Source organism: Pseudochaenichthys georgianus, chromosome 10 (assembly GCF_902827115.2).
Source record: "Pseudochaenichthys georgianus chromosome 10, fPseGeo1.2, whole genome shotgun sequence".
NCBI classification, from domain to species: domain Eukaryota; kingdom Metazoa; phylum Chordata; class Actinopteri; order Perciformes; family Channichthyidae; genus Pseudochaenichthys; species Pseudochaenichthys georgianus.
Genome location: NC_047512.1, coordinates 31,109,127 through 31,135,429, shown reverse-complemented (window position 1 = coordinate 31,135,429; position 26,303 = coordinate 31,109,127). Strand labels below are relative to the sequence as shown.

General features: G+C 42.2%; 1 protein-coding gene across 1 annotated transcript in view; it reads left to right on the top strand.

The window, feature by feature from the left end:
• Positions 1–26,303, top strand: part of LOC117454371 (connector enhancer of kinase suppressor of ras 2) — a 112,185-nt gene that overhangs the window by 41,918 nt on the left and 43,964 nt on the right. The window contains 5 exon segments of the mRNA XM_034093586.2: positions 362–403; positions 15,537–15,656; positions 16,664–16,723; positions 18,493–18,561; positions 24,055–24,201. Of these exon segments, the coding sequence (XP_033949477.1) occupies positions 362–403; positions 15,537–15,656; positions 16,664–16,723; positions 18,493–18,561; positions 24,055–24,201 (438 nt within the window).

The following is a 26,303-nucleotide window of genomic DNA, read 5'->3' as shown; positions in this document are numbered from 1 at the left end:
GCACATCTGGTGGATTCAGTGGGCTGCTTTCCCAGAAATAGATTAACTATCAGCTATCCTTAAATAACAATCTGTCATGTTCAAATAATGTAGTGTCTAAATCCTGCGGAGGCTCGTGAAGCAGAGTAGATCCAGAACTGGTCATCCAATGTTTTAGTCTACCTAGATTATAAAGTAATATGCATAATGCGCACGGTTAGAAAATGAAATGGCTGACTGCTGATGTTCTCCATAGAAAGAAAAAGTCATCCATCATTCCCCCTGCTGTCTCATTTGTCTTCCGTGCGGATGTTCACATAGATGCTTTCTCCATCTCATGTTTCCTTCTTCTCTCTTTTTCTGTATTCCTCTCGTTTTACAGGATTGCACTGTGTACGAGACAGAAAATAAGATTCTCCATGTGGTAAGTTTCTGCTTTAAAATGCTTCTTGTGTAAAGCTCAATTCAAATTGTGGGACTGTTTTTCCATCACACTGAAGAGGCACTGTGGCATTCTCAGCTTTAAAAGAGGAAAATAGTTACAACAAGACTGTTATCAAACTGTTTACAGTCTGATAATATAGCATCAATCTCTCTGTTGTTGCACATTATACAAAACATATAATAAAGTAATTATTGTATAAAGTACCTTGACATTTTTCACATTCAACCACCAATAAATTATTTTCTGAAAAGAAAATCTAGCAAGTTTAAAAGTTGCAGAGTAGTTCTGCATTTTGTAAAATACATGTCAAATTCCCACACAATATCAGGTGTGGTCTTAAATGCTACTATTGATAGACCAACAGTAGTTATTAAGCAAACATTTTAATAATCCAATAATTATAACTACTAACTAAACATATCACATTTTGGATGTTATCATATAATATTAATGCATATTCCATTTAGATTATAATGCATGTTTCCTTTGCGTTGGGCAATAAACCAGACATCAATGAGTACCAACAAAATAAAAACCAACAACAATAATATGAATTTGTGCTAATATAGCTTCCTGCATGAGGGACGTGCTTTCGCAATTTTAGATCCAATAAAACAGCCGTATTGACAACATTGCACGAGATCATAAACACATACAAAGGCTGAAAAAGATCTGTATGTGTGTGTTCGCCCACGCTTTCTGTGTGCAGTGTGTGTCTTTGACAGAGAAGCACTGTGTGTGTTTTCATGGGAATTTGTGGCACAAAACCGTGCATGTGAATTTGCAAGCGAGCCTGAGGCCTTTTGAACGCCCCAGTTTAGCTTCTGTGTATGTGTTATTTCCACTCGTGTGTGTGTGTGTGTGTGTGTGTGTGTGTGTGTGTGTGTGTGTGTGTGTGTGTGTGTGTGTGTGTGTGTGTGTGTGTGTGTGTGTGTGTGTGTGTGTGTGTGTGTGTGTGTGTGTGTGATCGTGCATGTTTGACAGAGAAATGTCTGTGTCCATGTGTGAAACCGAATGAGCAGCTAGTGTGTGATCGGGGCTGACAGTTGAATCGGGACACTTCCTGCTGCCATTCAAGGTCAGGTGGAGGAAACCAGAGAAAATGTCGGCAGGATCAGGTCACAGAAACCAAAGCCAAAAAATGTATCCTAATAAGGATGTTCTGTCAGTAAATATGCAATTGTATGACATGCTTCTATGAAACAAACTCAATATACGTACGTTTGAAATTGAGATGTTGCGGTGTCCCCCCTGTCAAAGTGTCTCCCCTTGCCTCTTTTGGTTGTATTTAACCTTTTTTGTTACAGGAAAGTGACATCAGGCAGATTCAAATAAATAACCCTGCACATTTTGCACACACACACACACACACACACACACACACACACACACACACACACACACACACACACACACACACACACACACACACACACACACACACACACACACACACACACACACACTCTCTCTCTCTCTCTCTTGCCAGACTTAAGGCTACACATGACTAAGTCTGTTATGTGTGGGAGGTTTATGTGTGAAACAGGGAGACAGCATGAAGGGAGAAAGAGGAGGTGTTTGTTTTTAGATGCTGCTTCCTCGCAGAGTATTGTTTACTACTGCATGGGTCTAAGTGGAAGTAAAGTGAAACTCACACATAGGTTGACGATGTTTATGATAAGCAGTTGATATCATTAGCTCTAATTCTGGAAATTGGACATTATTTCCATTTAGAAGAAGTTAGAAAAAGTTGACCAGTGTGTCGAATTCTGTCACCAGCCATACAAACATAGTTTTTCGCTAAATAACTCATTTTCAGAAAACGAATTCTGACAATATGTATTGTGGAGTACAAATATTAACTGATAGGGCTTTCACACCAACGTGATTCCCATTCTAGCTCCGTGCTAGAGCTTTTCTGGTTAGGAACCGGTTTTTCTTTTCAGTCCCTGTTTTGTTCACACCGCCCAGAGCCCGACTGGTGCTGCCGCTGCTGCGTCATGACGTCACCGTTTACGGCGCTTACGGCGCTCACTACAAAAACAATGATGGGGGACTGTGTCGGGTCGATGATCGTGTTGCTTTTAATCATACGAAGCCAGATTAAATTAAATAACGACTTCTCCAAGCTTATACTTTTCTCCAGAGTGCCATGGTTCATTGTTTATTAATGTGTTTCAGCGGCATTTACCGACCGCTGCAGTGCTGGCTGCTCTTCCACGGGAGTTTATTCTCCCGTTAGCTCCGGGTTAGCTAGCTCACATGGTAGCGGCCGATGTAAAGTATTCACTGTCTGACTGTCACACAAGCAGCTGATACATATCCCCAATTCCCCATAAGTGAATGTGTTTCAGTCTGAATTGACGCTGTTTGGCATCACAACGCTGTTATTAAAGTTTCTCTGGTATAAAATGGGTAATGTTAGCATAGCAACCGAGGCTAAACTGAATATCTTGACTACTTGTTGTTGCTATCCTATTGTGGCATAAGCCGTTTTCTACAGGCACATTTTACCGGTGTATTTTTCATTATGATTCTACTTGTGATCGTCGCACATGACAACCTGTGCACCCCATGTATTGATTCCATCTGATAGCTGCTATAATACAAAACAAAACGTCTGCCTGCTCTCCACAATGATCAATGACAGCGAACGGATGGTCAAAGTAAGGTACAAATAATTAGAATCACACGAAGCCTGGTTAGTGTTGCCTGACTTTATAAAGTGTTTTTTTTTATAAGTGTGTGGTTGCGTTCTAGTCACTTTGCTCAGCACTACTGCTTGTTACAACTTTTATTTGCCGTTCTCGCCTTTAACTGTTAGCTCAGGTTAATCTCGCCCCCCTCCGACATAAGCGTGACATATGCGGTTCTTGCTTCTAGACCGACAATTTGTTGGTGCTTGAAACAAACCGGATTCCAGAGCTTAGAGGCGGCTCCGCTGCGGTGTGAACAGGAAAAAACAGTGCTTTTCAGGCTCTAGCTCCGAACCAGCCGTGGAACCGCGTTGGTGTGAAAGCCCCATTATAGATAGTACTATGAAGCTGGTTACTTACATTAAAGAGCCTGTGACAGCATCCCAACAACTGTTGTGCAATGAAATATTGGGCTACTAGTCATCTCGAACCGCCAGTTTAAAAAAGAAAAAGCGATATCGTTCCGTTAAATATCAATAATTTCGAACATCGCGGGGAAATTCCTTCGACTCATTTTGAAGTTTTGGGGGAAGCCGGAAGTGACGTCAATGCGGGAACGCTTCACTGTGCGGCGAGAGAGCCAAACACGGACAAAGTGTGTTGTCATGCGTAGAAATGGTGAATTTCTGAGATTAGGCACGTTAATAACGTTTTAATGAAGTTGACTACAGTATATTCATATTTGTCAGTGCTTTCATGTCAATTCGGCGACATAAACATAAATGATCGTGGTGAAGATGATGATTACATTAGGATTACAAATCGGTAGTGAGAGCTACTGAATTTCCTCCCGTAGGATGTGATATACAAACAAATCGATTATTTTTGTAGTTGTAAACTCAAGTGGATGAAACTACATTTATTAGTGCTTTCATGTCAATGCGGCGAACATATGATACATTAAATGATCGTGCGGATGATGATTAAAAATCGTTTGTTTGAGCCGGTCTGCATTTCCTGATGAGAAAACAAACCGATGCTTTTTGTAGTTGTAGTACACCAACGTGGATTAAACGTGTTTTTTTTACCACAATGTTGGGGAAATTAATGGATAAAATGCACGGATTATTATTATTATTCCCACTCCGATCGGGACACGAGGTCCACCGTTTCCCCGCAGCGAGGCTCCCCCCGTTGACAGTTTACGTGGGCTGGGTGCAGTGGCGGACTGGCCATCGGGACGAATCCCGATGGGCCGGTCCCGAAGTGGGCCGGTCGGATAAGTCACTAGCACATCCCCCATAGGCGGCGCGTGAGGCTCAGGTTTGGGAAGGCTAAATAACTTTTTTTACCTGACGCTGCCCGCCTCCGGCGTCTATAGAAAAGAGATCAACTCAGTGTACGGAGTTTAAATCTCTCAAATCATATTACAGGATAAAGGAAATACAGTTTAAACTGCCGTATGCAGAGAAGACGCCGACATGTCGCACTTATCATTCATATTACATCATCAATCAGATCATCGATCATATAATATCATAATATATCATATATTTCCTTATCTGAGTCAGCTGAGCCGTATCTGGCCGTGCAACACTTACAGTGTCACATACTGTATGCAGAAGTATTATTTTAAGCAACACATTATGTTGACGAAACACTCGAGGCAAATGTAATTAAAGTCAGATCCACTCGTGTTTTAGACGTGAATGCGCTCTCAGCTGGAGAGAGAAACCCTGGCTTGATTTACCGAGTTGATAACCAGCGTCGTAGGACCACTTAGCGAGATCTCGTGTGTTAGTTTGTTGTTGTTAGTTTGTTTGTTACTCAAACATATCCAGGGTATGTTGAACTGGCTTCGTAGTACAGGGCACAGGTGGCTAGCAGCGCTAAGGTCAAAGACACAGACATTATACATTATATTTGTATTTTACCAGGATGCAGTGACACAAATATTTACATATTTACATTTACTATCTACAGCACCCGCCGTCCCTGACATCCCCCACTCCCCTTGTTGACAATTTACTAGCGGTACCGAACTTCCGAAGTGGGCCGGTCGAGAGTCCCGGGATGATTTTTAGTCCCATTCCACCACTGGCTACATGACCGTATGATCGCCCATATTGACGCACCTCATTCCTAAACTTCTAACAGATATCATACAACATAAACCGATCCTTCAGCCTCATATGAGCTCTCAGACACGTTCAAAATTAAACTGTCATCGCTGTCTGAGCTTGCTGCTGTGTGCGCAATCGTGCGTTTACATGCAGAAGCTGGGATCCTGAACGGTGCAGCTGGAGCGCTGTGCCCGCAATGACGTCACACATCATTTGGCGGGACTTGAAGAATCCCCGAGAAGATCCAGAAAATTGTCAACATTGAAGGGCAGATTAATGGTTATCAAAGTACAAATATCCAAAATCAGTTCAGTAACGGTTTTCAAGGGGACAATATTTACTCAAATTGATGGGTTTGGATGATGGGGGAAACTCGTGTCACAGGCTCTTTAAGTCATTACATTTTCTAATGAGGCATTATCTAATGTTGTTGTATTTTTAGGAGACATCTTGCCCTATTATGCTTTTTGGGGCTCTCCCTTTCCTGTAGTGTGTTTAAAGGTTTTTGTGCAAGGTTTTGTGTTCTCTCCCACACACTCCCCCCCTGCCTCGAACACGTCGAATGGACTCCTATGTTTACTTCGGTAACATAGTCACATGACATCACTATGTAACACTCACGCTTCTATTAGTGCTCCAACACATTTTCATGATAGGCTAAGGGGCTCTTCCAAGGGACAAGGGAAATTATAAAAGTGCCGGTCAAAGTTCTTCTTTGTTATTTATTGAGCTTTAAAACAAATTAATAACAACTCTATATAAGAATATAAGAATCATACACGGAGCCTCTCTTTTCCTCCCCCTCTCCTGACAGCCACTCAGTATCCGTCTCATGCAGCTGGCTGATCCAGTAATGAGTGACCCGACAGTAAAAATAAACATATTTATAACTAGTTTAGGTAGTTTGAGAGGTAATTAAAATAGCTAAGTGTGATGATCTAACTTGAAGTGTGTGTTTTGCTCCGCTCACCGCTCCATCACAGCGGGCGGAGCTGCAGGTGATCATGCAGAGCTGGTGTGTCTTGGTGTGTACTGCACCGTCGTGTCTTTTCGGCCGTGCCGACACCTTCTTTCGCCGATTCGACATGTTGAATCGGGAGGCTGTCGGCCAAAGAAATCACTCTGATTGGCTGTTCAGCTTAGCGAATCAGTGCATGAGAAATCTGAGACTTAATTTAACTCCAGCTTTCGACACAGGTTCGGGAAAGCCCCATGAGCTTCTCGCTGTTGAGTGAAAATGGAACACACACGCTATTTGTTGTTTGTTTATATCACACAGTCTGTTCTTCTTCTCTTGGTGTATCACGCAGTCTGTCTTGTTGTTGCCTCTTTTGAATGACGAATACACACTACGACTCCTGCTGGTAAGGAGAGTTATTGCCACTCACGCATGCGTAGTTCGTACGTGCAACTTGGCCGTCGGTTGAAGTCTTTGTGGTGTGTTCCAGTGCGAAACATGGCCAAGACGCAGGAGACGTGAGGCGACATTCCGTCGGGACGTGTTCTTTGGTGTTCTTTTGTGTCAGTTTGGTGTGTAAGGACCTTAATTAGACTTCACTCACATTTATATCGATATCGATCAAATCTAGCTAGTTCTAATGATATGACTGCCTGCGTGTCAAAGGGCACCTAAACAATAAGCGAGAGGTGGGGAGAGGCAGGGCTATGGCGTATCGGGCGTACACACGGAGCGTTGACCCCCCAGAGCGTTCCGTCCGCAGATCTACCCACCTTGGGACCCATTATCGTTTGAGGGCTCCGTTTCCGCGCTTCCGTTTCCGCGCTTCCGTTTCCGCGCTTCCGTTTCCGCGCTTCCGTTTCCGCGCTTCCGTTACGGCCTCGTGTGGACGATAGAGAACTGTAGCGGATAACACCCGTTCCGTCTCCGTGTAAACGGGGCCTATGTCCCAGAGGGAGGATTAGGCAAATGAAGCCGCATTTATCTGTGACTTTCTGTTTGTGTAAGAAAAGACTCGCAACGGCGGTGGACTTTCACAGCGCCGCTGCGACAGACCCGCCAGAGCTGCCAGTGTTTGCGGCGGCGGATGCGGCGGCGTTGTGAAAGTCCACGGCCCACCTATGTCCAGTGTTGGGTGTAACGCGTTACAAAAGTAACGCAGTTACAGTAATATATTACTTGTTGCTGTAACGAAGTAATGTAACGCATTACTAATGAAATGTGGGTAATATATTACCCGTTACAATGCTCAGTAACGCAGTTACAACACATTTTAACCCAAAATTAAATGGTGTTTTGTTTTTTAACAATGTACTAACATAGCGAGACATTCCGACACCAGACACATTGTGCGGGTAGATTAGTAAACCTGGTGTTTACCCTTCAGGCTTCGCGTCGGGATCTTCGGGGCAGTTGAATGTTATTCACCCTCTATTCCACAAAGAGAACGGAGCGAAAATTACTAACAACAAATTGTGTCAGCTGCGCGTGACCTGCTCCGCTGCGCGTGCATCATTTCCAAAGTGCTTCCACAGCAGTGACACACATCTGTGGATAATCATTTATACGAAAATGGTTAAAGCAACCATCACTAAACGCCAGCAACACTGCATCTACTGCAGACTGCAGCAACAGGTCAGATGGGGACATCACGTTACCCTCCGTTGTGGACACTAGCTTACTCCCGCCTGACTCGCCGCCCTCAACCCCGGAGCAGCACTCTTCGTTGCCCGAAACTACGCCGCCTCTCTGCGGCCCGCAGGTGCGAGCCAGGATACCACGGCAAAACAGAGCCTGCTCAGGTAAATCTAAACAAGTACCCGCCTGTACAGTGGGGTTAGGTGGTCATTTTGCAGCTCGTGGTATACAAATAGACAAGGGCTAGAATATGTGAAAATAGTGCCATATTCTGCCCTGCCTGTAGAAATGTTGGGTCAAAAATAATGCATACAATAGCACAGATGCCTTCACCACGAATGGCTACACAAATATCTCATATCCCAAGTTTATCAACAAGCTAATGTTGCAGCTGAAATGATCACACAAAGTCAACCTGATGATGTGATCCAGTTTTCAAGCACAGTAAATACTCTCTTCCCAGAGTATATGATGGGACCAAGGTGATGTTTAGTAGGCTACATGGTTTTAATAATACTTTTGCTTTTCAATGTTTGCCATTTCAAACCATGAGCTGGTTCAAATAATATTTGCCTTGATTTACAATATGTTCTCATTTGTTTTATCAGTACAGTTTTGAAGCTGTTGTGCTTTTCTTTGCCACAGTCCACTTTGGACTGTATGACATATTACAGGATTGCACTTTTAACTCACTTGAAATGTTCTCTCTTGCTTGGTTTCAAAACATAACAAATGCCATAATCTGTTCATTGGGGACCATGAATGCTATTTTTCATTGCTGTTGCCGGCCACTATTGCTCATGTAAACCTACTACTGCTGCGCCCCCTGTAACCTCAGATTCACCCTTAGTCATTTTGTTCTGGAACTGGGCCTGCACACGGCCATATACTAAACACACTACAGAGCCCATTCCGTGTCCTGTTAGTGTTTACTTCCTGTCTGCCTTCTTCTGGTGGTTTATCTGACGTCCAGCACTCCGTCTTTTAACCTCTTTTCCTTTCTCTTTCTTGATCCTCCTTAGCAACCTTCATTATAGTCCTTGACAGTGGTCTGTACGACTGTATTAACAACGTGTCACATGTTAAGAATTTACAATCAGAATCGAGTATTCAACTAACCCGTGTTATACAAGTTGTTAGGCCTACACAGTTGTTATGCTATACCACATCGCCCTTCACTGGATGTATAATGAGCTGCACGAAACTACATTTTAGCATTTAAAATACCTAGCCATTCTTTTGCGGTTATTTTGGTGAAAGTAACTAGAAAAGTAACTAAAGTAGTGTAACTCATTACATTTCAGAGACAGTAATTTTGTAATGTAACTTATTACTTTCAAAAGAGAGTAATAAGTAATATGTAATATATTACATTTTGGAAGTAACTTGTCCAACACTGCCTATGTCAGAGCCAGTGGCCCCACGAAGGCAGCAGCCCACCAACGGCAGCGGCCCACCGGGAAAAGTCCCTAATCTCCTGATGGCCAATCCGAGCCTGCTCACACACACACAACTGAAACCAAAATCATTTACAGATATAGGCCAGGGGCGCCGGAAGCAGGGGGGCCAAGGGGCCATTGCCCCCCCCACTTTACAGCCCAGCCCCACATTTTCGCAGCGGCGGATGCTGCGGAACACTGTACATCCTGTTTCAATAATTCCCCTCTACTTTAAAGTCGCATCTAAAAAGAAGGCGATCTGATCTAGCTATGTATATTTTGTTATTTTTGCAAATTGAGGAGATGATAAGACAATATCATTAGCTACAGGCAACGACAGAGGTTCATATATTGCATTAGGTAAAATAAAGCAAGCAAACATAACAGGAATAATCTGTACATTGTAATCTAATCAAATAGGACATTGTCACACCATTCAAATGTATCCATGTACATTACAACCAATAACAAAACCTTAGATTTGTTTCTTTGTTACTTTGTTCTGTGTCAGCCGTTAACCTAGATAGATAAGCTTAGCTATTGATATCGCAAACATGTCGGAAGAACCAGCGCATAAGAAAATAAAATACAGTCAAACAAAACTGAACTTAAGCAACTTCAATGTCACATCCCTGATATCCACAACTCCGGAGCGTGTCCCTTCAACCATAGAACCAGCGCAGCCAGGTTAACCCCAAAGCAGCAGCCCTGCGACCGCTGAGACTGTCAAAACCGCCGGCATCGTTGAACCGAAACAGGCTGGTTCCGACTGTGTGGAGGTTTGTTGTCAGGACATTGAGAAGGGTAAAGCTGCACAGCTAATTGTAGATAAAAAGGAGACCGCTCGATCGTATGGGCAAAGATAAAGGTACTTCAATGCAGAATGGTACAAAAACAGAGAGTGGTTCATTCTTTGCAAAACCACTAAACGAGCCTTCTGTGAAATATGCAGATTTGCTGCTGTCAAACGGCTTGTAACTGTCTCCAAATGTGGCGATGACAGCTTTGTAAATACCGGAGTTAATAACTGGAAAAAGTGCCCAAGCCTCCTGGACAGCCACGAAAAGTGTGTACATGTTCAAAAAAAGTGCGCTTACTTCAGTCAAATGCCAGTCAACATTCAGCTTGTCAAACAAGAGCATATTGAGCAGGAAAAATAAGTAATGGAATGATGGAGCAACTGCGCTGTCATGTGTGTGGGCTGGACCTGTATAGTTTAATTTACAGGAAAGGAGTGAGCAGAGGGTCGAGTTGTCCATTCTTGTTCTGTTTTCTGTGACTATCTTCCTCCCCATGCTGAACACCCTCTCAGACTTTCAGTTGCGGGCTACTAAAGAGACGCGTTACCATGGAAACCAAACAATGGTGTAGCTGTATTGAAGTCCGAGTGGAAACAGTAACATTTGGAGCGTTATGTTAGAATCAGAATGAAACAGGTCGTGACTCACAAATCAGATTTAGTCAGAAACCGGGAGAAATGCGGGATAAATATGACCCTGGGAGGAAACCGGGAAAGGGCAATGAAATCGGGAGTCTCCCGCGAAAATCGGGAGGGTTGGCAAGTATGTCACATACACACGCACTTTTTGGCCCGCCCACTTCTGAAATGAATCCGGTGCCGCTGATATAGGCCTATGTAACAATCTCTCATACACACATGTGAAACGCTCTCATACATACACACACACACAACAGCGTTGCAGTCGGGAAGAAAAACAATGTGGAGCGGCACCTCACCACTTCATAAGGAGTTTAACCGTGACACTTTTCGAAATCCCGTTTGTGTCCCCCAACTTTACAAATAGGCCTATGTTTATTATTATTTTTTAACGCAAGCTTTCATCGCCACGGAGGAGCACATAGCCTCTGTGAGCGAGCAAGAGAGAGAGAGAGCTAGAGAGAACACACTTTTATCTATTTAATATAGCCTAGTTGTAAAATATAAGCTTGGCCTACCATTTTATTGGAGCAATGAGGAACAGGTGGGGCTTGAAAAGGCCCACCTGTTCAAAGTGGGGAATGACAGAAAAAGTTTGAGAACCACTGGGCTAATGCGAGCAAATAAAATGGCGGCTTCACAACACTTTTTTGAGTTTCACAGGGCGTGGTTTGCAATTCGCCCAGCCAATCAGAAATTGTTAGCGTGGCCGACACACCCACGAACCATTTCCTCCCTAGCAAAGTACTAGGGGTCGACCGATTATCGGCCAGGCCGATTATCGGGGCCGATATTCATCATTTGACCGATTATCGGTATCGGCCTTTTTTTATAAAATTGCCGATAAAACTTTGGCTCTGATGCGGCCGTTTCTCTGTCTGCAGTCACCACTCTCTGTACACGAGCAATGTCCCGCCCACAGCGCGATCTGATAGGCTATTACTGAAGTGTCAATCAACACTGAAGATTTTCCGGGCGGGAGCCAGCCAGAGAGGCGGGACCTTCTCAGATTACAGGCAGGTGCGAAGAACGCAGACACAGACAGAGGCAAGCAGCAGCGCTGAGCGGCAGAGCCACATGTGTTTCGAAGGTAAATCAGTTGAAAGCCGAAGTTCAATAAACATCCCAATCCCCTATGCTGAAGTTGCAAAAACAGCACGATCTATTGATCCAGTTCTATCAGCTTCCCAGTTACACAGGGACGCGGGAAGTCAGTCAGCGTGCAGCGTCTCGCAGCGGAGTGGTGCAGAGGGGAGGGGGGGCTGCGAGTGGAGCCTCGCAGTTTTTCAGGTTGATATGTGAAGCTCATTAGCTAATCAACATGTATTTAGCAAATGTTTAGCAAAATATTAGAAGTGAGGCTACTAGTCTAACGTTAGGTCTACTGTAATAGCCTCACTTTTAATAGTTTGCAAAACATTAGCTAGCACTAGTGGTTTGCAGTTGCTCGCAGTTTATTGGGATTTTATGCTAGACAGACAGGCATTGGTTTGATATAATAAATGAAGCATTATTGTTAGTTAAGCATGTCAGCCTGCAGCCCCACTTCTTGTCTCTCTCTAACTCATAGCAGATGGCTGCACTAAAGAAAAGGGCTCAGAGAGGAAACCAGTTGTAAAATGTTTAAAAGTTCATTAAACATAATATATGCTATGCTTAAATGCATTTCAAAGAAGTTGAGTTGTGTTGGAGTTTGTGTTATTCTACATTTTGACACCAAGATTTTCTGATTTTACTGCAAATGTATATCGGTTCCGAATATCAGTTATCGGTCTCCTTGATTACTAATAATCGGTATCGGCCTTGAAAAAGCCATATCGGTCGATCCCTACAAAGTACTACCTCGCTAGCAGGGACTATCTGCGGGTGAAAAGGTTCGCGCAAATTAGGGACTAGTTCCAGATCCTTTTTGGTGTGAAACCAAATCTCCCCCCCCCATTGGCCTAGTTCGGTGGGAAAGGTACTCCGGTGTGAAAGCGCCTATAGATACACGCTTCCTTTTGGGCAGTGATACGGTTAGCAAATTGTCCCTAAATGACTGCTTACAACAAGGTCTGTGGATTAGCTTAATTAACCAGGTACTGATTTATGGAAAGACACAAGCCCGACAGGCCAAGTTATAGTTCCATTATAACAGAAAGAAGGCAGATATCTTGATATCTCCAACAACTCCCACCAATACAATCTAGATTAATAAATAGAACTGCAGATAAGAGCAAAATGCTGTTGTTCTTTTACTTTGGGGTGAATTGTCCCTTTAAGAGTCATGTGGATGTTGATGCAGACAGACATACCGTAAGGGGTCTCCAGTGTGCATCCAGCATGGGGCTCTGCTTGTTTTAGCGCTCTGGTCAGCGCTCTGCTGTAGCTACTGTAGTGCTAGTTGTACGTTTGTCAATAATGCAAAACTCACTGCTACTGTGCTCTTCTTCAGACTATGGCCCGCAGCAATCAGATGGACTGGGATAGTGTGTGTGTGTGTGTGTGTGTGTGTGTGTGTGTGTGTGTGTGTGTGTGTGTGTGTGTGTGTGTGTGTGTGTGTGTGTGTGTGTGTGTGTGTGTGTGTGTGTGTGTGTGTGTGTGTGTGTGTGTGTGTGTGTGTGTGTGTGTGTGTGTGTGTGAGATATGAGCATGTGCGAGTCTGTCTGATGGAGCGTGAAGTGTGTATCACTGTGTGTGTTTTTATGTGCATGCATGCATAAGGATGAGAGAAATTACATAAGACTGTCCTAGTTGTGTGTGCTTTTTCACATTTCCCTTGTTTTCTCCCCTTTCCTCCCTCATCACCTCTTTTCTCCTCTGTTTTCCTCCATCTCCCCTCTCCGTTTGCCCCGTCTTCTCCTCCCTTTCTCCATCTTCCCGTATATGCTCCTGGATGTGGAGTAGATGAAAACCGAGCTTAGTGTGTGTGCTATAGAAGGTGTGAGGTGGGGAGGAAGAAAGCACGGGAGAGAAAGATGGAGGTTGAGGTGGTGGTTGGTGAGGAAGAGGGGGGGGGGGTGCAGTGTGTAGCCAGAGCTTAATCCTTTTGGCAACTGTTTACACTGAGGGCCACATACAGAAAAAACATTATGAAAGGCTGGCCCCTCAATATATGTGAGGTATACTGCCTTGTAAGTTAATTTGTAAGTTAGCAAAATCAATTCAAATTCCAGTAAATTATGCTTGATACTTGAATATGCTTTAAGAAAACAAACCAGCCAGTATTGGCAGCTTATTCCTTAAAACAGCAGCCTCAGATTGATTATAATAAGGGGAAATATGAAGGGTGTATTTCAAGCTTGTTATGCAAATAAGATTAGAAAATGTTATCAACTTTAATTGGATTATTTGAAAAGTGGGCTCATTAACACATGAATACTACTTTGTAATATCTGTTTACATATATGTTTAAGAAGTACAATATAAGAAAAGCATACTTTTTGAATTAGCTGAGGACCAATTCGAAATGGTCAATTCGAAATGGACCATTCAAAATCGTTAACGCAAGTAACGTGATCATTTGGTGCGTAGTAACTGTAATGTAATTACTGCTGAACCAACAGTAACGCGTTATACTACTGCGTTACAGACAAATGTAATCTGATTACTGTAACACGTTATTTTGTAGCGCGTTACTCCCAACACAGGCTAGTTATCAGTTGAAACAATGTAATCTTTCTATGTCGTAACATTGAAATGCGACAAATTACCATTTTGAATTATCTCCCAGCCCTTCATTCCCCCTTTGATGTTTGAAATGAAATCTCATTGGTGTCTGATGATGACATAAAAAGTCCTGGGTATCCCATTACGTAATGTGTGCATACTTTGACAAGAACATAATATTGCTGCCTGTATACACAGAAACTAAAGTGTGTTTTTCAAATAACTGACCCAGAAAAGGATGGAATTGTGTGTCTGTGTGTGTGAGAGCGCATCACACAGCCAGCTCGCAGAAGATCCACCACCTTTTCTCTCATACTGAATGAATCACAGGCTCTGAGCTATAGAGTGTGACCGTGTGTGTGTGTGTCCGCGCGCGCGTGTGTGTGTGTGTGTGTGTGTGTGTGTGTGTGTGTGTGTGTGTGTGTGTGTGAGTGTGTGTGTTCATTTCATAACTATAATCCCGTAATTGCTCATTATGATTGAGATCGGAAGATTATTTGATGCAGGGTTCATCACTGTCACGCTGCTTGTGTGAATACAGATGGCATATTCTCTTATGTATGACAGTTACGTTTCTGTGTGTGTGTCAGTGTGTGCGTGTGTGTGCAGGAAACCCAGGGTAACGTGCTCTGCTGTGTGCCCCCTTTAGTCAGTCAGCCACGATTAGAAGGCAGAGATGTTGCTGATGATAAATGTACTTAGCATGCGTGACCAAACAGACAAATAGCCTGAAAAATCATCAAGGTTTATTTTGAACAAAGGCAAGGTGAAGCCTTTTCATTTGGTGCATTTTCTCAGATGCACTACATAATAGGAATGTGAGTGTAAGGAATAATGTAGAGGTAATCTAACCACTTTTTCAAGATTTGGTTTGGTTCCTGAAACAGCCCTATCATCCAAACAAATAAAATGTGTGCTCTGTAATTTAGATGTTAGTAAATGTCATGCGGGCACCTCGGGGCCGGCTGGTATCCGTGATGTGTTGTTCTGTCTGTGACAGCGTCTTGTGGGCTTGCCTGTGGACAAACTGACAGGAAACAGTTTGTGTGCCGGAGTGATGAAAGTGGCGATGTGGAACAATCTGATGAAATGATTTCTGTTTCACCTCCTCAAGCTAGGTCACGGCATCCCTCACGGACCAAAACCAATCTCAATAACTTTCTCTTTTTGTCCCTTTTCTTTCCCTACCTCTCTTCCTGTCTTTTATCCTCTGCTTCTGTTTCCCTCGCCAGTGTAAGACCTTAGCGGGGATATGCGACCACATCATCTCTCTGTCGTCAGACTCTCTGGTCTCTCAGTCTGCCCATCTGGAAGTGGTCCACCTCACCAGCATCATGCCAAGTGAAGGCCTGGTGAGCACCCACCTGAGCATGCACGCAGATCAATATCAATGTTCAGCTCAGCTCTACTGAGCGTTTTAGCATCAAAAGTTTCCTAAGGGCAGAATTGTGTTTCGAACATTGGTTTGGACATAGTATTGAAGGTATAGTAACATTTCCGCATTAAAATGTCTCAAAAACAACCTCAATCTCAAATGTTTGTAACAATATTCAAACCAAGAGAACTTTGTAAAACCAATATGGGTCACCTGTAGTGCAGATGTGCAGATGTACAGTATCCCCTTGGGTCATTCATCAGCCTTGTCTTGACTGACTGCAATGACGTCAATGGCGCAGAAACGCATGTGTTCTAAATATTAGGGGGACATGTCCCCTGCGTCTCCACCAAAACCTAAGCCTATGTTTTATTTAGACTGTTTTTCACACAGCATTTAAACAGCATCTCCCTTTGAAGCTGTTAATAATGTTCTTACATGACTGAATCCAAGTCTCCACAATGCCTTTGAAAATAATATTAAATATTCAAGGTGTGTAAATATGCAATGCCTGGCTTTTGCACTCTTATTTATTATTTATTGTTACAGGACTTCACCAGGTCACAATGTGAAGGTTTTGCTTTTATGTCTTAAGTCAGATCTTTATGGGGATACAATTTGAAGTATTTTTGGGGAAAAAATATGAGAACTAAATAAAAACGTGTAGAACATTGATGTTGAAACATAACCTTAACCCGATTGGACATTTTGCAGCAATATGTCATCATCAAAACCCAAAATAAAGAGTCTAGTTTTTATAAAAAAAACAGTCCTATTAGAGTTCAAATATTGGGTAATCTATAATAAGGGTCACTAAGTTTCAACCAACACTTCACTTATATAGTTGATAGTTACATCTTTAATTTGTCCCACATCCGTAAGTCAGGTCAAGACAAAGATTTACAGATACAAACGTTTTTTCCTGTGTATTCTATTACTCAATAGTACTATACTGAATCCTGCCTGCCTATGCTTGTGTTTCAGGGGATGTACATCAAATCGACATATGATGGTCTCCACGTTATCACAGGAACCACAGAGAATGTGAGTTTTTGTTTCACCCTGTAGGAATCTTGACACTCCGCAGACTACAACTCATGGTCTCTAATTCCACAATGACATTGAATCCGAGCCTTAATATATCAAATCAAATCAAATCAAGTTTTATTAATAGAGCACATTTATAAACGATTTTTGGTCGAGCCAAAGTGCTGTACATGTAATTAAAATAGCCTACAGTAGAGACACTTTACAGCAAATACAACAGCACAGATTGTTCAGAATATCAGTATGAGAAAAACGACACCCTCTGTCCTTAGACCCTCTGTCCTTAGACCCTCTGTCCTTAGACCCTCACATCGTACAAGGAAACACTTCCAGAGAAAACCCACAGTTTAAGGGAAAAAAATGGGGGAAACCTCAGGGAGAGCAGCAGAGGAGGGGTCCCTCTCCCAGGACGGACAGACGTGCAATAGATGCCGTGTGTAAATCGAAGAGATAATACATTTGACAGCATATAGACCGAATGTTAGGAAATGCATGTGTCTGTAATAAGAAGATGAATCCACGAGGATGTCGGCTACAGTCCTGAGGAAGCCATCAGGGAAGCAGCATGACGAGACCCAAGGCAGGACCACAGAGACAGGTTCAGCCACGACCCGAACGTCCACGACTTAATCCAGAACTCAGGATAGAGGATCCAAGACACAGGACTACAGCAAGAGGATCAGCCTCGACTCCGGATCCCGGCGTATAGATATAGATACAAAACAAGAAGAAAGATTTGGCTGGGTTAATCGGAACAAGAGAAAACACAGACACAGACAGAGAGGGGAAAGGTCATTGGATAAAAGCTATTATTGATAACCCTCTAAGATCTCATGAACTTCCCCACTCAATCTATCAAGACCCGAGCAGTTCTATTAGAAGTCCAAGGTAAAGGCACAGGCCGGCGCATACCGCTCATGGAATCCCTCACCATATGAACTCTGACCCCTCAAGTGTACAAGTGAAGAGACACCATGTGTCAGCTCCTTTTTAGAATAGTATTTATTCTTCTCTGAGAAACAAGGGTATGAAAAGAACAGCCAGAAACAGAGGAAGAGAGGCACAACGTGACTACGTAAATGCACTCTCCTGTATAAATTAGTTTTCACCCCCACTCTCCTGTATAAATTAGAAAGGGGGTGAAAAACTAAACTAATCAAAAGAAGGAAGTAGAGAGGCCTAAATGCCCTCTCCTAAATTCAGTTAAAGGAAAGAACTGGGGAACAAAGTACAGGAGGAAAGGCCCAACGAGTCAACGTCAACACACTCTCCTAGAATAGTTCAAGGTAAACGGGGTAGGAAGAATATAGTAAGAAACAGAGCTGAAAAGGCGTCCAAGAACGCTTTCCCTCTAGTCCAGGGTGAACATGAAGGATAAGAAACAGAGAGAGAGCACAACAACCTATCTCTTCGTCAGATGCACTCCCCCGCCTGGATAAGCGACTCTGTGCCCCATCCCCCTCTACCGGACCTTAGATCCGCAGAGGGAGAGGGGAGGGACCAACCCCAAGGGGGGGGGTTTAGGGTTTTAAAAGAAAACCCCGCAGAGATCCAAAAATGGATGAAGAAGTAATTACAAAACGGTTTATAAAACCAAGAGGTTATTCCTCATATTTCTAAAATGTTCTAATCTAATTCAGGGTTATACCAACTCAGCTCCAAGCAACCAGACGTAGCAACCAGTCAGTCCAGTCAGAACCCTCTCTAATATCCTTCATTTACTTCCATTGTCCTTCTCTGTCCTCCAATTACTTCTGCCTCTGCAGTCTCCGGCAGACCTGTGTAAGAAGATCCACGCAGGGGACGAGGTGATCCAAGTCAATCACCAGACAGTGGTGAGTAAAAACCTTCCAACAATGTAGTCCCAAAGAGTCAAAGGAAATGTAATTTTCATGTATTTCTGTCTTCCGTTCTTCATCCTGTGCTATGATAAGGAGATGTACATGATGTCTACTACCACCACCTGCCGTCATGGTGCTTCCTGTCCTGTGCAGCTATGTAGGCTAATTAGACTTGCCGCTGGAGCAGATTATATGACGATTATTACCTTTGTTCGGTCCAGTGTGATTGTCAGCTCACTCTTTTCCAGAATTTGTTCCCATTGTCGTTAGAAACCCCTGAAGGAGGGGGCTGGTGTTCCACTTTCAGACTTCAATAACTCGTATTTTCTTCCTTCAACTCATCACATCAGAGGGAAGCACGAAAATGGGCAGCCATTTTAAATGGAAACGAGGCCTTGTGAGAGCATGTGATTGAGGGCTCAGTTGATTGACTGTGCTGTCAGCTCTGGCACAAACGATTCGTTCCAGCATTTATTTGAGATATCTGAGGGATGGGAGGAAAAAGAAAAGAAAAGTTGGTGTCTTGTGTGCTTTCCCATTAGTATTTCCTGGTACGTCTCGATAGGTACTGCTCGTTTGAACGCATGGAGTGCTGTTGATTGACGCGTGAGGGAGGCACGTGTTATCTCCCTCTCTCTCATCGAGGGAACAGTGCAGATCGCACGCTGCTAGGCTCTCAGCTCCAACCCTTCATTACTCCCTCAGCTAGACCCTCACCCCTCTGATCCCTCACTCTGGGGGAGGAGATAAGCGGGGGGAGACAGAGGTGTGTGTGCAATGGATAAAGGGAAATGAGGGGATGCTGGGAGGGGGCAGAGCTGGCAGAGTAGGAGGAAAAACAGAAGAAGGAAATCTCTTATCATAATACAAAAAATGCAGTCCTAAATGAAGCTGCTGAAACACACTACCAGCAAACCCTCTGTCATCATCATCATGGGTGATAAGTTTATCTAGCAAGACTCCATATTTAAAAATTAGATTAGTGTGAATATTGAATGAACAAATTCCATTACATCATAGACACATTATGTAGCCCTAGCCCACATATTTAGCAACAGCACTGCCTTCATGTCTATGCATGAGCTTCTGTTTGAGACCCACTTCAAAACAGGACTTGCAGTTTTTAGCTCAGCTTTTTTCTTTTGAGGTAAAATGTGGATTTTGCTCAAATAACAAACTGACTGTTTGAAGAGGCAACATAATTATGTGGAGGTAATAGCATCTGGGAAAATAATGAAGACCCTGGAGATTTGAAAAACCTCTCCAGCAGCAGTTTATGCTCTATTATTATTTTTGGTTGGTCTCTCCCTGTCTTCCCTTTTCCCTTTGCTCGCTGTATTTGGATTAAAGAACTGTTCTAAACCGGTCTGGTTAGGATAGGCTTTGTGTTTGCTGTTAGCATGCACAGTTCGCTGGCCAACATTGTGGTGGAGCTAACAAGGGATTAGAAGGTTAGCATGACCGAGTGTTATGAATGTCACAAGGCTCAGGACCCAAGCGCACGACACCAGAAGCAGGTCAGGATTAACAAAGTATTTAATAAAAGGGCAAAAACACAAAACGCTCACTAGGGGGATCAAAACTGAGAAACTATAAGATCAAAAGCGCTAAACAAAACATCTACTTGGATTATCAAAAACGTAACACTATCAAAAATATACTTAGCAAGGTCAAGGGATGACTGGCAGACTTGGTGAGACAAGACGAACTGGCACAGGACAAGGGGAGACGCAGACTATATATACACCAACCCAGTCTCACGGCATTTCGTGTTCACCAACACGATTTTTAATCTATTGATTCGTGTTCACCAACACGATTTGCCCCTTTTCTTCGTGTTGCACAGCACGATTTTAAAAGCAATGTATTTATACTGCCTGCAGCACGTCTTTTTCTCCGGTCGGGTCGAGGAAGACCAGAAGCTGAGTGGTTCATAAAAACATGTTCTTACTCAATATCAAGCCACAATTATTGCTTTTATTTTAAATCGTATAATTTCGGACTTTTGTTGCCGTCTGTGAGGAAAATAAATGGGGCTCAGAGCCTCAGGATACTGAAATCTGTATTTAGTCAGCCGAATTAGTGTTGATACTGCAAGGAGACGTATTGTGTGAAGAGAAATTGAAGATGTTGTTTAATTGTTGATATATTTATGATCCACGTCAAGTATTCAGTTTCGGCGGCATTTCTTCCAGTTTTTCCAAAGGTCTTCTCATCAGGGCTCTCTAAATAAAGAACTACGGCAGATCTGTAATATGTAATGCAGCCGAACCGTGTATTACAATGCCGTTATGTGATGACTTTCAAAGAGAAAAGCAAGAGCACTCGGAATTAAGTATTATTTTATTCTTTTAAAATGTTTTCCGGATTTCATATAATATAAACACCAAATCCCAGCATGCATTGCGGCTAACACATCCAATCAGCGAGCTTAAAACCATAGCTGAGGATCTTGGGTAATCGCTCGAAATGCCTACGTCTGTTTCCGGTTATATTTATTTTGAAATTCAGTTCCTGACGGAAGCCAAAAAAGCCCGAGATTATGGAATTAAACCAATAAATAAAAGCAAGGATAATTGTGTGTTATTGGTGAGTAAATAACAGTGTGTTATTTTGAAAAGAATAACAAATTAGAAGGAAAAAAAGATTTAAAAAATACAGATTTCAGTATCCTGAGGCTCTGAGCCCCATTTATTTTCCTCACAGACGACAACAAAAGTCCGAAATTATACGATTTAAAATAAAAGCAATAACTGTGGCTTGATATTGAGTAAGAACATGTTTTTATGAACCACACAGCTTCCGGTCTTCCTCGACCCGACCGGAGAAAAAGACGTGCTGCAGCCTGCAGGCACGAAAGACATTACCAGTATAAATACATTGCTTTTAAAATCGTGCTGTGCAACACGAAAACAAGGGGCAAATCGTGTTGGTGAACACGAATCAATAGATTAAAAATCGTGTTGGTGAACACGAAATGCTGTGAGACTGGGTTGTATACACACAAGGTAAGGGGACACAGGTGGCAACAATTAAGGGAGGAGCTGACAATCACACTGGAGGGAAAACACACAAGGGCAGGAAGACAAGGCAAAAGACAAAGGATTGAACTAAATGAATTAACTTAACATAAATGGTTAACTGGACCACACCGAGGTCCAGTTCAGCTAAACTTCAAGACTTTGTTTGGAATTGTACGAAAGCTACAGTTCTGGGACAACACCTTATCCATGCAAGCTTAACAGTTTAAAAAACATTGCTTCTGTTGTTAAAGGAATAGTATGACATTTTGAAATATTGTGACCAGGTTCTCATGTCTTCACTGAATATGAAACAACAGTAAGACAACCGTTGGCGTATCATAATAACTGAAAGCAGAGGTGAACAGGTAGCCTCTGTCTGTCCATAGGTAAAGAAAATAAACTAAATATTAGCACCTCTTACAATAACTACTCTTTATCTTGTTTGTTAAGCTAGATCTGTCACCCTCCTCCTAGTCTCAATACTAAGCTTACCTAACCCTCATTGTAGCTACATAATGGCCAGACATATGAGAACGTGGTATACATCTTCTTGTCCTACTTTTTGAAAGAAAGAGAATATCAATGTTTTCCTCAATGCTTAGCTTAGCATAGGGAATGGACGCAGTGGGGCACAGGTACCCTAAACAAACAAGACATAACATGTTCACTTGTGAGCTTTACAGGTGCTAGAAGTTCTTTTTGTTTAACTATGTTATTTGGCTAAGCTAAGCATCGCCGAGCTGTAGCTTCATATTAAAAGATAAATACAAGACGAGCCGCTGCTCAAAAACGTGTCTAAAACGGGTAATCAAGTGCTTATCAAGAATATTTAACAAGATACAACATCTGACCAAATATATAAAGAAAGATCTTGTGACTGACACACGGTCCCCTTTCTAGCTAGCCCTGTTTCTGTCACTTGCAAATAAAAAATACAACCAGTTCTATTGTGTCCTGGGTGTCCTGGCATACCCCGTGTGCAGAACAGGACAAAACATAGAGTAGTAAATGACTTCTATTGTATCCCTTGCTGCTGGTGAACGCTGGCTGAACTCGGTGTTCTGAACTGGGCCAAAGAGAACAGGAAACGGGTTGCTAAAGGCTGACACAGGCTGGTCATCATTATGTCAGGAATAAGGTCACAGCAGTTCGGTCTGTGTGTGTGTCTGGGTAAGTGTGTGTGAGCGCAGTGGCCTCTGCGGACACTTCCAGTAGCGAGTCCAGTGTAGCCAATCAATGGCCTGACGAGTGCTTCGAGCTCCGGAGACAAGCCAGCCGTAACCACAAAGAAACACTGCAGTCAGCAGTTATTTCTCACTCTTTCACCATCTCTCTCTCTCTCTTTCGTAAAGCTAAAACATACTGACTCTAGTAGCGACACAATGTAATAGATATGACGTTAACCATAGCACTCAGAGAATGTATATTTCCCTCTCTTAAACTGCATTGTGCATTTATCCATGTATTTTTTCTTTTATTATCTTTTCTTTTTAATGACTGATTTTAAATGCCATTTTCTTAATGTCTTTCGTTTTTTGTAAAGCACTTTGAATTGCCTTGTGTTGAAAGGTGCTATATAAATAAACTTGCCTTGACTTGCCTCAAGCCACTAAGCCTGTTAGGTTATTGAAGTTTAGAAGATTTTAAATCTCCATGGGGATACAAATCTACGTCATAATACATGTTGCGATATATATTTCTGCCTTGATCCATGGATCCAGTGTATTTCTTCTCTGTCTTTGTGTGTTCTGTTTATGCTGCTGTTATAATACAAAACAAATGTTGGGCAAGATTAGCCTTTATTGAAGAGTGACAGTGTTAAAAGGGGGATGACGTGTAAATGGTTCCAGGCCGGATTGAACTTGGGTCCTCCGCACAGGAACTGAGTCCCAATACATGGGGAAAAATAAATACGTTTTAAGAGAAAAAACACAAGAAGATAACCAGCTATGCAAATGTTATGATGGCAGCCATCATTGTTTTATTTATATTGTATTGATAAAGGGTACGGGGTAAAGTAGATTAGGTGTACAGAAAACATACAAATACACACGCAAATGTAGATGAATGTAACTTCATATTTTGGTATCCCCCCTATTTGTAGAGAATAACATAGAACAAAAACATTTTATAGGCTCATTTTAATATTTTATGCAGCTATTTTGGAGACATATATATATACGCTTGTGTCCCTTTTTTAGCAGAAAAAAAGGAAATGTTCAGGATCTATGAAAACATGTTAGGTAGTTTAGTAGCGGTCACATAGCAGTTATTTGTTTTTCCTAGACATTCACAGGATTTCACAGGCCTGAAAACATAAATGACAGACAGTATACATGGTTTATTCTGTCATTATACTCAGCTGTTGTAAATAGTACAACATCCCCCGGTGGTTTTCCCAGTGCATCGTGTGTGTGTGTTGTGGTTTGCAGCAGTTCGGTAGCCCGGTGTGTGTGCTCCTCAGGTGGGCTGGCAGCTGAAGAACCTGGTCAACGCTCTGAGAGAAGACCCGTGTGGAGTCATTCTAACGCTGAAGAAAAGGCCCCAGAACACCCTGAGCTCCACGCCGGCTCTGCTCAGGAACGTGCGCTGGAAACCACTGGGCCTGCAGGTAAACACCAGCAACACATGGATGCCTAAAAGAAATACCCACACCCACAAACGTAACATGTTACATCAATTACTCACCCAGTGTTACCTCGATTTCTTGAAGAAAAACGTTATTAAAATCTTAAATTTAAAAATAAATAAATCTTAAACAAAGTAAAGCCTTGATTAATTAAGATAAGATGTACTTGATTGATCCCAAATTGGGAAATGTTTTCCCAAAATAATTAGAAATTAAAATAGTAGAAATAAACAATTCTAAAATATAAACATCTCAAAGTAGAAATAGAAATAAACCAGCATTATAGTAGAAAATATACGTAAGTAAGTAGTAAGCATACGACAGCAGAAGTTTTTGTCGGGACCTCGACACAAACTGATGAACCCAAATGCACTACCCAGAGACAAAGTCTCGATTGTAACAAAATGTATTTTTAATTCCAAAGATCAGGTAATCCCTCTTAACAGAGTAGGTACTGGAAATAACAAAAAGCGCTCACAAAGAGGAAAAAACTAAGCATAACAAAAAGAGAACTTAAGAAAAACGTAAGCCTACAAAATTAACAACAAAACAAAACTTGACATGAGTGAGAGCGATCCTTTCTGAGCTGAGGCTTGGCATGACCATTCGGGGAAACAAACAAGACGAACTGACACAGGACAGGGGAGAGACAGGACTATTTAAACATGAGGTGGGTGGAAACAATCAGGGGCGGGGCAGACACTGATAATGGCGGGAAAAACACACAAGGGGGGGAAGGAACAGGGCCTGAAATGAAAGACAAGAGGTAAGTACAAAATAAAACAGGAAATGGAAAACGAGACACGACATGAAACACCGGGACTGACTAGAGATGAAGGATCTAAATAAACAGACATGACTAGACGTGAAAAAACATGAAAATGACAGACATAATATATAAACACATTTGACGAGACACAACATTGTTGTTGTTAAACTCGTACCCCATTGACTTTTTCCTGTCTACTTGCATGCAAGAAAATCAACATTTTCTTCAAGATTTCACGGTAACACTGGGTGAGTGATTGATATACATGATCATTCTGAAAGTGAATTATTCCTTTAACTTCCACATCCTGAACTGAAGGTGCTAAACTGGCTCAATGAGATGCTGCTCACCCAACATGTGACAATGTATTTTCTGCTAACTTGTACTTAGCAGAATATTGTATCACTCATTCATCACTCATTCATGTATTCATGCACATTACGCTTTTCTTCTTCCTTTGTCTTTATCTTTGATTCACTCTCAGGCAACTCGTGATTTGTACTCTGCATTATCCCACTAGCATTTTTAAACATATTTCCAAAAGGAAACGTGTTCACTTTGTGACCTGGCATCAATTATCCTGTTGTGCATTTCAAGAAATCTCTTATTTTTCACAGCCTGCTGTGTTGCTGGCACAGTTCAAAGTCATTCACAAAGTGTCTGTAGCTAAACCTCCATTTCAAGTTTTAGAGTTTTATGCAAACAAAAGCAAATCTTTATCCATAGAGATACATTGAGTTAGTGAAGGGGTAAAAATAGCTAATTTAATCTTAAAGTTGCGCTTTGAATGATTTAAAAAGTACTATATTGCCTGAGCTCGTTGCTCAGGGCAATACAAGGTCACCAAAAGGTCCTGCCACACTCCCACTCACATTAATATTCATATTTACTGACACTTCGGTCCTAAATCATTCAACCTTTGCCCCAAAATGCATCTTCTTCTTTTGTCAGGGAGTACATTTTTAATGTACTGTATATCTAAAAGTGGAATTACAGTACTCATGTTGAAGAGGCTTACAGGTCAGAGCAGGTGTATGCATAAGGGAGTCTGATGTGCTTCCATGCTTTGTAAAGTCCTACTATGCATGTATGTAACAATGTAAAGCAGTATATTGGACAAAATCATGTGAAAATATGTTCAAACGAGAGACTTGTAGATTAAGTTTAGACCATTTAGATCAGGGGTGGGGAACCTCCGGCCCCCGGGCCGTATACGGCCCGCGAGACCATTTGGTGTGGCCCTCGAGGTAATTTATAAACACACGCAAAAAAGAAAAAAATTAAAGAAATCTAGACCGCAAAATAATTAAACAAG